We start from the raw sequence: 13,055 nt of genomic DNA on the forward strand, positions 1-13,055 counted from the left end.
TGCAATTATCGTGCCTAAGAAGAAAGATGCAATTTGCACATTGTATGGGTAGCATTGAAGCTGCCAAGAAATTCACAGGATATATGATTAATCAAATGTCTTTCTTTGTCTCATTTTATTAAACTATATCTTAAAAAAAAAGCTAAACGAAAAAAAAATTATAGTATTTTTAATCATTAAATACCAACTGTGTAAGCCAGTTAGAATCAAACAGAATTCGATTTCAGCAAATAATATATTTTAATAAACACAAATTATTTGTCCGTAAAAACAAAATACGTATCAATTAAGTTCAAATTCATAAATTATACATAAGTAAATGATAAAATAAACATTACATAAGAATTATTTATAACAAAAATAACATTTGTTTAACATATAACATATCTATGCAACATGATTTACAGTAAATTTTTTAAGCTACCATTGAAATAAAGATCAACTAAAAATTGCATGGGTACAAAACATAAAATTTGAAAATAATGAAAGATACAAAATGTTTTGTAACAAAATAGATATAAAAAATATATAGTCAAGTATATAAGTATACATTACTTTCTAACAATAGACTAGAACTTAAGAATAACTGTAACATATCTAATAAAAGATAAAATAAGAATATCTGAGAGCTTTCAATAATTTTTCAATTTTATAGTATAAAAAAATAGCATTTATTTTTAGTAGTTGTAAAAGATTCCACATTTGTCACTTAAATTAGCATGTTTAAATTGCACTAGAGAAAAAATATCAATCTTTTTCTAATGTTTATAATTAAAAATAAGAAAATATATTTTCATAGGCATCAATTAAATGCTTAAATAACTAAATTTTTAAATTAAAATTTCAATAGCTTTACAACCTCTTTAGTTGTATAAAAATAAACATTCTATGCTAAACATAGTAAATATTAAAGATCAATATGTTGAGGCACTTCATCTAAATCATAATACTTGTGCTGAACGCTGTCTTCACCGAGAGTAACTATTCTGAATCCAGATTTGTCCCCACGCAATTGAGCACCAATGGCAGAAGTCACAACCAGTTCTATATTGTGATAGAAGCCTCCACTATTTCCGTGCCAATGGCCACAAAATATAGCATTTACATCTAAAATTGAAAAATAAAATGCAGAAAGAGTTGTAGCAAATGCTATTTTCATTAGAATACACATGTTCCTAGTGGTTGAAAATAAAATTCCTCACAATATTTTAAGATGGAGTATTTATGAGATGAAGAAATGAAAGGCTAGAAAAGCAATGTGACTAACTACTTTCAAACTTTTGTTTTGTGTGGCATATAATTTAATTCTCCATGGAAATAAAACGTGGGCATCTTTCACTGCTTTCAAATAAATAAATTATGATAAGAACAAGTTGGTCAAAATGATTTTAAAAAATGGTGTGACCTCACGCACGTGTACATACGATGTAAAATCTTGGAACCAGAATTTTCTTGACTTAAGAAATAGATTCTTTAATGTAAAATTAGATCAAAATAAATTTCAAGGATAACTGATAATTAAAGCTATTTCCATACAACAATAAATTACTTCCTAACTAAACATTGTATATAATTTGCATATAATATAGAAATTAAAGAACACATGTATATAAAAATAAATTAATGATAAGAAAACATATATACATCAGAATTGAGGAAAAAGATCATTAAAGAAAAAGAAAAAAAAGAGATTAAACCATTACTTACAGTAAATGGATACTTAAAATCACTTTAGATTTTGCAATAAATGAACAGAAATGTATAAGAAAAGAGAATTGTTTTCACTAAAATTTACTAGTCAAAAAAATTAATCAATTAAATTATTCTTCAATTAGAAATCGGACTAAATAAGAAAAAAAAATTCAATATCAAAAATGCTAAGTTTCTTATTTCTTATAAGATGACTAAAAAATTTAAACAAGATAAGTATGGAAGAGGATTAATTAGTGGGTAGTCTCTAAAATTAAACTATTGTATGATTGCAATTTTTTAAAATTATTAAATTTTATCATTATTAATTAAAATAAAAATATAATAAGCATTCCAAAACGAATAAGTTTTGAAATGTATGAAAACTATACCAAAGAGGAAGGAATAACCTAACTGACTGCAATCTGAAAATAAAGTGTAAGATAACTTTGTTATGTAGCATTTTTAGGTAATAAAAATTGGGAATTTTTATCTTAAATAAAATATATAAAAAAGCAAAATTAAAGGCATTGAGGGAAAAGCTTTCAACATTCTGATTAAATGGAATATAATAATAAAAAATAAAAAAAGACCTTGGGGTCAAATGCCTGCAACTAACTTAGAAAAAAGGTGCAAAATTAGAAAATGATTCTGTAAAAAAAAAGTTAAGCAAATTTCTGTTACAATACTGATTCAGCAATAATTTGTTCTTCTGAGGAAATGAGAACAATAAAGAAGGGATAATTTTTTTCTTTCTCCAACTCCCTTTCATTTAAAACATGTTTTGGACATCTATTTTTTGTAAAAATTTCTCTTCTAGTGAATTAAATTTTAAATACAAAGATTTTTTCCAAATCCTGTGTTTGTGTAAACGTTGTACGTTCTAAACGAAAAAAATTATCAGGAATATTAAAATAATTAAGATTCCTGGAATAGATTTTATATTCAAATGACGACGACAATCGATTTGTTTAACAAAAATTATACATTGATTGGAAATAAAATAATACTTAATAATGTTGATGATCAGTAATAAATAAACAGAGTAAATATTATAGAAAATTACGATTAAGGATAAAAACTATTTTGAAACAGTTACATTTTAATTAACTATCACTTAATTATTAGGCACTAGTACCATGGCTATTAAAATATAGAGCTCTAAAAAAGAGGGCTAGGTGCTTGGCCATGGTTAGGTGGTGCGTGTGGTAGGAGTGCCACATAATTTTAACCACAGTCAGATGACGTGAACAGTGCCTGAGCTGGTACCCCACTCTCAAAACTTCTGCACCAAAACCAAGGAGAGGACTTTCAGTCATAACAAATTTTACATGTACTTTGCTGTGTATACATGTTGGCCGTTTTGTTGGTCGCTCGGATTGAACTCACTACCTGAGCATCGCCTTAATTGACTGCACCACCATAGCACAAGTATAGGTGTATATATAAAGCTAAACTAAATTGCTTACTGGCATCTCGAAATTTGGGAAGCCACTTTTGACGAATTTCAGGAAGGAGATTAAAATAAATTTTTGATTCATCAGGATTTTCCAAAAACCATGGAATATGTTGAAATATGATTACATGTTTATAATTCCCATTTTTTGCTTCTTCTAACTGTGCTTCTAACCAAGACTCTTGTTCTGCAGCCAAAGCAGGAACCTATTTATAATTAAAGAATAAAATTTTTCAGTTACTTTTAAGAAATTACATCTGAAAAGAATCTGATTTAATAGAAATTCAAATGAGCTTTTACAATAACAGTGGCCACCATTACAAAAAAAATTATTACCTTCACAAAAATTTCTCAAGTAAAAACTAAAACATCACAAAAATAATAAAATAATTTTGTGATAAAATATATTTCAGATAAAATTATTCTCTTTTATAAAAATTTACGATTGTGCTAAAATTATTTAAAAAAAATTAAATGCAAGTAAAATTTTTCAGATTAAGAATCCATATAGAAATTCTGGATTGATATGAGTGAAAGACAATTGACAAATTGATTGGTATTGGTTAAAGACTAGTTATAACAGAATTCCTACCCTCTTAGCTCATAGCATCTTCATTTCCAATTATACAGACTGTTTTGTTAAAAAATAAAACTAGTAACTTAATATAGATTGCTTTATATACTGTTCTGTTAAAAAATAGTAATGGTACTACTTAAGCAACAATGTTCATAAATTAATTGTCTATTAAATCTCATACATATTTAGAAAACAATTGTAGGCATATACAGGGTTCCTACACTATTTTGAGAAAACAATATCTTGACTTTTGCAGGTTTTTCCTGGTCTTTTACAATAAAATTTCTGACCCGCCGTTTCCCACTCCAACAAAACTTTTAACATTGCAGTTTTAATCAGTAATAATATGCTACTTAGTCATATCATATATTGTATAGGATAAACACTTATATTTTAAAGTGGAATTGCGTAATAGCACTTTATATCCCAAATTATATTTTCAGAAAACTTGTGAAACATACTTTTAATTATCATGAATAGATTAAACTTTGAGTGTGTTTTTGCAGTTAGATTCGAAAACTATTTAAATAAAAAGATCAAGAAAATCTGTTGGATTATGGACACATTATTTTATTTAATGTTAAGTGGGACCAAATGCATAAGTGTCGTCAGGATATAATGTGTTAATCAAATCTGCGAGATATGTATCAGTATCCTCAAATAATATTTACTTTTAAAACATACTAGAGCATTTGTTACATTAAGTTATTAATTTTTAAAAATCACCAATTTACTTCAAACTGACTTTTCTTTTAAAAGATATTATTGAAATATAAAGGGGAAAAAAGTCAAGAAAAGTTAATTGTATACAAATAAAAATTCAGATAGAAAAATAATGCAACTTGTGAGAAAAATAAAATCAAAAATATCTTTCTTTTTCAGTATTTTTAAATTTATTTCTGTAATACTGTAAGCTTCCGGAGAAACTCAGGGGCTCCTATGTTATAGTATAATATTTCTCAACATATTTTGTAGTTTGACAATTTCTGAATCAAGAACATCCAGTTCTGTTGCAGCAGTTTTTGTCCATTTAGATTTTCTTAATTTCAAATCATTTATCTTTTCTTTTATTCGTTTTCTAGAAATTTCAGCTTTTTTATTCTCTTCGTTTTCCTTTTTTTTTGGCTTTTGATGCATGTCTCCATCTTGTTTTAGATCCTTTTACAGCATCTAGGATTTTTTCATTAATGTCTATGTTTCTTATTCCACTCATAAATGAAAGATAACCATACACACGCCTTTGTGAAATAATAGAGTCTTCATTGAGGTTTTCAACCAATAAGCATTTATTGATTGAAAACCCCCCTTCGACTGTTGCGTTACCATGAAAGAGGATAAGAAAAATTTTTATAACCTCCCACAAATTTTCAAACTTTTTTTCTCCGTGCAAATATTTCGAAAAAAAATTATCTAATCTCTGTTGCTGTGAATTAAACTCTAAGAAACTCTTTTGCTCAGTAAAAATTCCGTTTTTGCTTTTTCTGCTGTTGTTTTAGCTACCCAGTTATTAACATGGAGAATTTCCAGACAGGTATCCATCCTTGTTGAGCAATGGATGGATGTTGAATGATCAATTCTGGAACTAAACTTGAAATGCCACGTGTCATACTATGCAACAATGGACTTTTCTCCAGTATTTTTTCGACCGTCCTCAAAAGGAATTTTCGACATTCTAACTTGAAATATCCCTTTTCTTTCTCATTAATTTTTATCATGTTCAGATATTTACTTGCTGCAAAACCTCGTATTATTAACACTTAATAGATTGTCATTGTTTGTTAAGTCAATACTTGCAATTTTTTTTTTNTTTTTTTTTTTTTTTTTTTTTTTTTTTTTTTTTTTTTTTTTTTTGCAGTTGTAGCATTGTCTATAACCAACTTTTTTACACAACCCACAAAAGATTTTGTGTTAGTTCCAATATACTGGAATATAAGTATGTACTGAGAGGTTTGAAAATTTAAAAGAAAAGGTTGAAATTCTTCAGAAATAAGCTTAAAGAATGCTAATTTTGGTAGCATTATCGGATCCTTAACACAGTCTTTGACATTTTTTATTGAGATTCCGGCTGGCTGAGAATTTCTTTTCTCTTCTATGTACCTTTTAACATAAATGTTCCATGTGCAAGAAAGAGGAAATTTTCTCAACTGTTGTCTGTAAACCAGTTATTCACACAAGGAGCAATAAACCTAGCAACCCTATCAAAAATTCCTTATCATTGGATAAACAAGAGAAAAATTGCTAACAGGACAGGTTCTACCAGGGAAAGAGGAATGTTATTATGAGGAAATTACATATTTTGAATTACAGAATTTCTCCTTGAAACTTAATTTTTGCCTGTCAGTCTTTGAATGAACTATAGTTTTTTTCATTTTCCTAACTTTATGAGTATGTAAGAAAAATCCTGACTTTATGAGTATGTAAGAAAAATCCTGACTTTTTAGCTTAATTTTAGAATATCCTGACTTTTGCAGGTTTTCCTGACCGTGTAGGAACCCTGATATAAGAATAGTTTTAAGGACAGCCAAAAAAAGTAACACTGGGCGTAATCACGAATGAATGGCATAAGATATTACATTATAATAAGCCACATTTTCAAATTGTTTAAATTAGCGTTTCAAAAAAACGCTTTTATTGAAAAACATAATGATTTCTGTATAAGTATTTTTGAGTATTGGGCAGCAATTATGTGCAAAAATAAAATATTTATGTGCAAAAACTAAGAAAGAGTTTTAAAAATGTCACCTTAAAAAATGTGATGCTTATAATTTTATTGCCTTAAACCCTCTGTGTATGTATATTGCTATTTATATAGTATAAGAACAATATAACAAGTTATATAATTTAAATAAATAAAAAAACAAAGTAAAAAACTTACAAGAGAAGCATCTTCAAAATACTGTGAATTAATCACAATAAACATCACGCCAGAGCAATAGAAAGTGAAATAATCATCTCCAAACTTTTCTCGATAGAGTTGAATTGAATCAGGAGTTGGAGTATTACCCACATCATGGTTACCACAAACACATATTAATGGAATATCAGGAGAGAGCTCTTTAAAAAGGCGAATAAAATCCTTTTCTTGAGGAAGGCGTAAACTAGTACCTAAAACACATTACATAAATTTTAAAAAATTATTCATAATTACAAATTATTAGTAAAATAAGGGATACATTCCTTTACAGTGAAATTATACAATTTCAATAAACACTAGAACTAACTTAGTCTAAAGTTGATAAGCTGAATTCCATTATTATGCACAGGATACTTAACAGGTCATTTCTAACTGATTTTTAAGACAAAATTTTAGTACAACTGACACACAGACATTTACAAATAATTTTAACTATACTTTTTAAAAAAATGTCAACTGTTTACTTTGTTACTTAATGCTTTCTTACATGTTTTTTATTTTAGAAAAGGGACATATGAATTTTATACATGACGATAACTTTTTGTATAACTTGAACTACTTTTTTACAAACTTCAATATTTTCACATAAAAAAATATAATTGTTAAAAAAAATTACTTCAAAAATGCAACATTTGTTTTCCTATTTTATTTTATGAAAATTATAGAAAAACTCTTTAGATGGAAAACTTTCTATTGAATTTGCATTTTAAGTAAACTCAATTAGAAAAGGAAGATAATAAATTTCCTAAATAACTTTTATTATCTTAATATCATCCCTTATTTTTTGCTAAATATAATTTTCTGCTATGACAAATAACTTATAAATACTATATGCATTTTATCTGTTTTTAATCTTTAAAAACTTGATACTAAATTCTTTTCAGAAGTAGGATTTGTTACATTCCTGAAAACAAACTTATTTTAATGTTTTGAAGATGGAATGATGTTTAACAAGAAAATTTCAGAACAAATTTTAGTAACTAGATCGGGTTTAAATAGAAAATATTCACAATAACTGTACATCTATAGATGTGAAATATTAATTTTAAACATAGCATAAAAACAAATTTTTTAAAATTTTATTTTATCATAAAGTCAATTATTTATTAATGCCTGAAAAGAAAAAAAAAACAAGAATGTGTATTCACGTACTAAATGGAACAAAAAAACTAAATATAGTTTGCATGTGGAAAGAACTCCCCTTGCCATTTACTTGAAGCAGAGGCGGTGACTATGATTACAAGGCTTAACTACTTCAAGTAAAAGTATTGGGTCAATATTTAAAACAGGTTTAGGCTTTGGTCAGGTGAGAGAAAGGGAATCAGGGGAGAGAGGAACTGCCTCTTTGAAATGTGTTGTTTCTTGTTTCCATACCAGCAGATGGTCTTAGACTTTGTGGTGAGGGAGTTCTTTCAATATAGTTTTATAGCGTTTTCTAACTTGTGCATAAGTGAACTAACTATAAGGGACCCTGTGGCAGAATCACGGCGACATTGTCACAGAACGTTACAAAAAGATATTTCTTTTGGGAAGAAAAAATTTCGGTTTTCATTTCTGCAGAAATTTACACGTAAAATTTGAATTGTGAATTTAAATAATCACTTATTGCGGTTTAATTTACGCCGATAGTATCGTAAATCCATAGAGTGGTTCGATTATAATTTTGGCAGTTACTGATTTTCATGTGGTTTTTAATTATCCCGATATATTTCAGATCGAATCGAGCATTTGATATTTACTTTTTAAAATCCGATATTATTCATTACAACAATCAAATCTCGAAATGAATAACGAGCTTGAGTAACCCCATTTGAAGAGTCCAATTTGAATGACTGAGTAGGGTTTCATGATTTTTAATTATTTTTTTTAATGTGATGATTTTCAAAATGTGATATTGGAAAGAATTAGTGTTGTTTTCTCCAAACCAAAATTTGATAATATCACCCATAATATTAGAATAAAAAAAATATCACATATTGAATGAAAATAATTATATGCTTTTTTTTTTGTAAACACAGCGTTTTTTGTTAATTTAAATCGGTAACATACATATTTGTAATTATTAAAACTATTTTGCAGAAGGATATGAGTGCTAGAAAGTTCTGTCGCAGAAAGCCTGAAAAAATTATGCCCAAGGGATAACTAACTACCTAACTTATGCATACAGGGTGCGTTCTGAAAGTAATGTGCATTTTCTGGGAAAAATAGATTTATTGATCCTATGGGTACAAATGGTTAAAATTCTGCAAAATAGTTCCCTTGTGCATCAATACACTTACGGAGACGATTCTGCCACGTCTGGAAGGCACCCTGGAACTCCTCGACAGAAATGCCTCTCAGGAGCCTTGTAACATGTGCTTGGATGTTCTCCACCGACTCCCACTGCTTTGCCCTCAGCTCACTTTTCAGTCGGGGGAGCGAAAAAAAGTTACACGGTGCCAAGTCAGGGCTATAGGGAGGCTGGGGCAGAAACTCATCATTTCCAGCAATTCTTCACTGAGAAAAACTCTAACTTCTTTTTGCTCCTTCGGCACAAGCTTCGCACAGACTTTTCTCATTTGCAAATCCTCCGTCACAATCCCATGTATCACACATTTTGACAAGTTTAGGGTGTTGGTGATTGCCTGAATGCTTAACCGACTGTCTGACTTCAAAATTTCACGCATATGCTGGACGTTTTCATCGGGTCGGGCTGTTGTTGGGCGTCCATACCAAGGCTCGTCGGTGACCTTCTCCCGACCCTCCTTGGGGGCCTTGTGCCACCTTCCACACTGAGATCTCGAAATGCATTCCTCCTTAAAGTCGTCTTGAAGCATGTGATGAGTTTCCGTCACATTCTTCCCAAGTCGCACACAAAACTTTATCGCGTACCACTGTTCCAGCGAATGAACACTCCATCACGTCGTGACTCGATCGAAAAAAAAAAGACTTTGCGCAAAGGCACGTCCTACCGCTCGAAGCGACCTGAGACCAGGCTTGTTTGGAAGGACAAATCCCTCACCATATTTTTTGACCAATCTGAGTGCGCTGCGATCAATAGTAGCGTCACAATAAAATCATGCGCATTACTTGAATAATGCAAATTGCAGTTTATATATATAAGACATAAAATGGATTAAATTATTCACCTGGCATTGCATGAATAAGATCACCACAAACAACAAAAAACCGAGGTTTTGGAGATAAATTATTCACAGCTACAATAGCTTTCCTTGTCAATTCCATTTCTTGTTCCCAGCCATAATTTGGTCGTTTTTCAATATATTCCTCAATCATACCTAGTTGTGTATCTGCGCCCTGTATGAAGCAGAAAGGTCCATTCCACTCACTATTAGTTTCTATAAAATATTGAATAATATACATTATAAGAATTATATAACTATCAATGTAATTATATTTAATCATTAACAAAAGTCAGAAAATGAATAAAACAGATAAAAATTTATAATTTAATCGTTGCAGTGAACTGACACCTTGAATGACTTTTTGTCTAATGATCAGATTTTCACAAACTAAAACTTAATGGTTTGAAAGCAAACCTTAAATATTTTAATCAATTAGAGCAGATATTTTAAGTAACAATATCAGATATAAAAATGTACTTTCTGAGAATAAATTCACTTTTTTTTTTACAGGTATGGGGGATTCTCCCAAATCTGGCAGATAATCTTGAGTCTCAAACTATGGGTGGGCTGCCATCTGGGACATATGATCCTAATAAATTGGTCAGGAAAGTAGTTGAAGGTTTAGAGGGAAAGTTAGAAAGTTTAGTTATTTCAAAAGTTAATTATTAAATAAATTTTAAATCTTATTTTTAAATAACAATAAAACATATTCAGACATCTAAAAATGGTGTTCCAACTTATATTCAGAAAAAGTTGCATTAGCATTTTGTAAAACCTTTCTTAGTCATTTCAGTTGTTTTTGAACACAACTAAAACTCTGAATTTGGTCTCAAAAAACAAAAACACAACATAAGTATTTTGATCCTAATTATAATAATTCATTTTGTCAAGAGAATACAAATTTACAATATAATACCTTTAAGAAATCCAGGAAAACTTTTATTAGAAGACACTACAGGAAGTTTTTCTTCAGACATTTGGTCCCAGTATTTTTTGATCAACTTTTTAAAACTGAAAAGAAATATTTTAGACATTCTTGGTTAGAATAAGAAGCATTTAAATAAAATGAATTGTGAAATAAAAATAATATTTTGCTACCTTAGAATACCTTAGATTTTTACCATTTTTGTATGTTGTTTTGGTCTGTGTTTTTGTTTTAAAATAGCATATTTCATCATCATAGGTGAAACAGCATATTGTGAGCATGACACATTCCTTGCATAAAATTTTATTTTTTTAAATTGATTTTATGATCTTTTCTTTAAAAAGAAAATCTAACAGAGACATGTAAACAGGCCAGGGACAATATTTATGGACCAGGGTTGGGTTTAGAATTAGAACGTCAAAAACTGTTTTTCCTCATGACAAATATGTCTTGAAAACAGTATCTGACAAAAACTGTTACAAATATGAGGCAAGTTTAATTATCTGTCATTGGAGGACATTTTATTAGAAAACATGTTACATGTTTATTAGAAAACATGTTACTGTTTAAATCATTCACAATACTTGCATTATAATTAATACCATAATACTAACTACATTTCATATTATATATGTGGAGTTGGAGCTGTTTTTACAGTATTATAGTGAAATAGCTTCGAACATTACGTCATTCACCATCTTGTAATATTGAAAGAAGTTGCATCATCCTCTTGACATTGAAAGGCGCCATCCAGTCCCGAAGGGAAACTCCCGAATTTATAATTAACTCTTACTTTATACCATAGAACAATCTAATTCTCATTCACCATTCCAGAGACCACTGCGCGAAGGCAGCGCTCACGAGACATGTCAATAATGTTAACTGCTTTATCCTTCTATTCTTTTATTTCTATTAAATTGTTATGTTTATTAAATTATTGTCATTATTTCATTTAATGCTGCACTAACTCCCACATACATGATGCATGAAAATTAAAGCTAAAATGATTAACTGCTTTTTCAACAAGCAAAAAAGTAGTACTATTTATACTTTATGGTTATTATTTAGAATAATATTACTATTCAGCTTATACTATAGATAACTATGTGCCTAAATCATCTTAAATATTGATTTTAATTCCTTTATGCTATGATTGAGGTAGATATTGTAAGATTAAGTAAAACTGAAGTGGTCTCTAATAATACAAAATAACAACCATTTAGCAAAAGGAATTATTAGCTTCAATATTTTATTTAATTATTATCCATATTTAGTAGAATTTTCAGAATAAATTTTAGCTTGTTACAATAGCTTAAATTTAATTATGCAAGATAATTAATATTTATAATAGATAATGATTTTTGATGAAGAAAGGGGTTTAATGTCAAAGTAATTGAAGAACACAAGAGATTGATCACTTCTAAATGTATTCGAATAACTTTTTGTGTATAAAAGGTAATAATTATTTTCCTCACAAAATTTTAGGTTTTTGACAAGTCTAAAAAACTATGTCAAAAAAAGATTTTTGACATGACAGTTAAAACTGTCAATTGCCAAAAAATTTTCAACCCTGGTATGGTCTAGTAATATCTTTTGAAGACTAGTCCTAATATTACAACAAAAAATAACAATCTCAGCCTAATTATGTTTGTAACAAAGATCAGGAATTACTAGTGATCATATAATTCGATTCCGCCATCCATATGGGGCATCACTTAATGTACTTCACTATAAATAATTTTAATATTTGCAAACAATGTGACACAAATTTATTTAAAACGATTAAAATTGTACAATCGAAAAAATTATACACTAGAAACTCAGTTTCTCACAAGTTATTGTCAGGATGTCACCAAAACTTAGCCATTAACACCGATACGGAAATTTTCATAGCCCTTTATTGAAAAACACCCCTATTTTAATTTTTTTTTTAAATACATATTTGTCACTGAAATTACAGCATCATGAAAAATTTTAAATATAATCTTAAACATCTGTATAAATTTAGATTTTCAATACAAAAACGTAGAAACAGTAAATTTACAAAAACAACACAAAGGACAAAACAAATTACAATGAGTAGTAATAACACTAGAAATCATTGAAAATAAAACAGGATTTTACAGGAAAATTCCAAAATGCAGATACCTAACTCCACTCTTTTAAACACATGTAAATAAAAATTCTCTCTTTGCTCAATTTAAAAACCGTGTTTTTAATTTTAGAAAGAAAAATAACGATAGCAAATCACCGGAAAATAACAATTTCAAATTCAGAAAATAGCAATTTCTAAGAAATAACAATTTCTAAGTTACGGTCACCGGGCTTCTACTTTATCTAATTTGAGAAGAGTGATTTACACCACTAAT

The 13,055-nt window shown here is 28.7% G+C and overlaps 1 protein-coding gene across 1 annotated transcript in view; it reads right to left on the bottom strand.

Annotated features, from left to right (window-relative positions):
* Positions 1–221: 221 nt before the first annotated feature.
* LOC107456422 (serine/threonine-protein phosphatase CPPED1) overlaps positions 222–13,055 on the bottom strand; it is a gene marked incomplete in the record, with an annotated part of 41,397 nt that continues 28,563 nt past the window's right edge. Inside the window, 6 exon segments of the mRNA XM_016074275.4 lie at positions 222–1,107; positions 3,159–3,351; positions 6,598–6,827; positions 9,765–9,974; positions 10,678–10,772; positions 12,835–12,928. Coding sequence (XP_015929761.2) covers positions 908–1,107; positions 3,159–3,351; positions 6,598–6,827; positions 9,765–9,974; positions 10,678–10,738 — 894 coding nt within the window.

This window comes from Parasteatoda tepidariorum, chromosome 8 (assembly GCF_043381705.1).
Source record: "Parasteatoda tepidariorum isolate YZ-2023 chromosome 8, CAS_Ptep_4.0, whole genome shotgun sequence".
Taxonomy (NCBI): domain Eukaryota; kingdom Metazoa; phylum Arthropoda; class Arachnida; order Araneae; family Theridiidae; genus Parasteatoda; species Parasteatoda tepidariorum.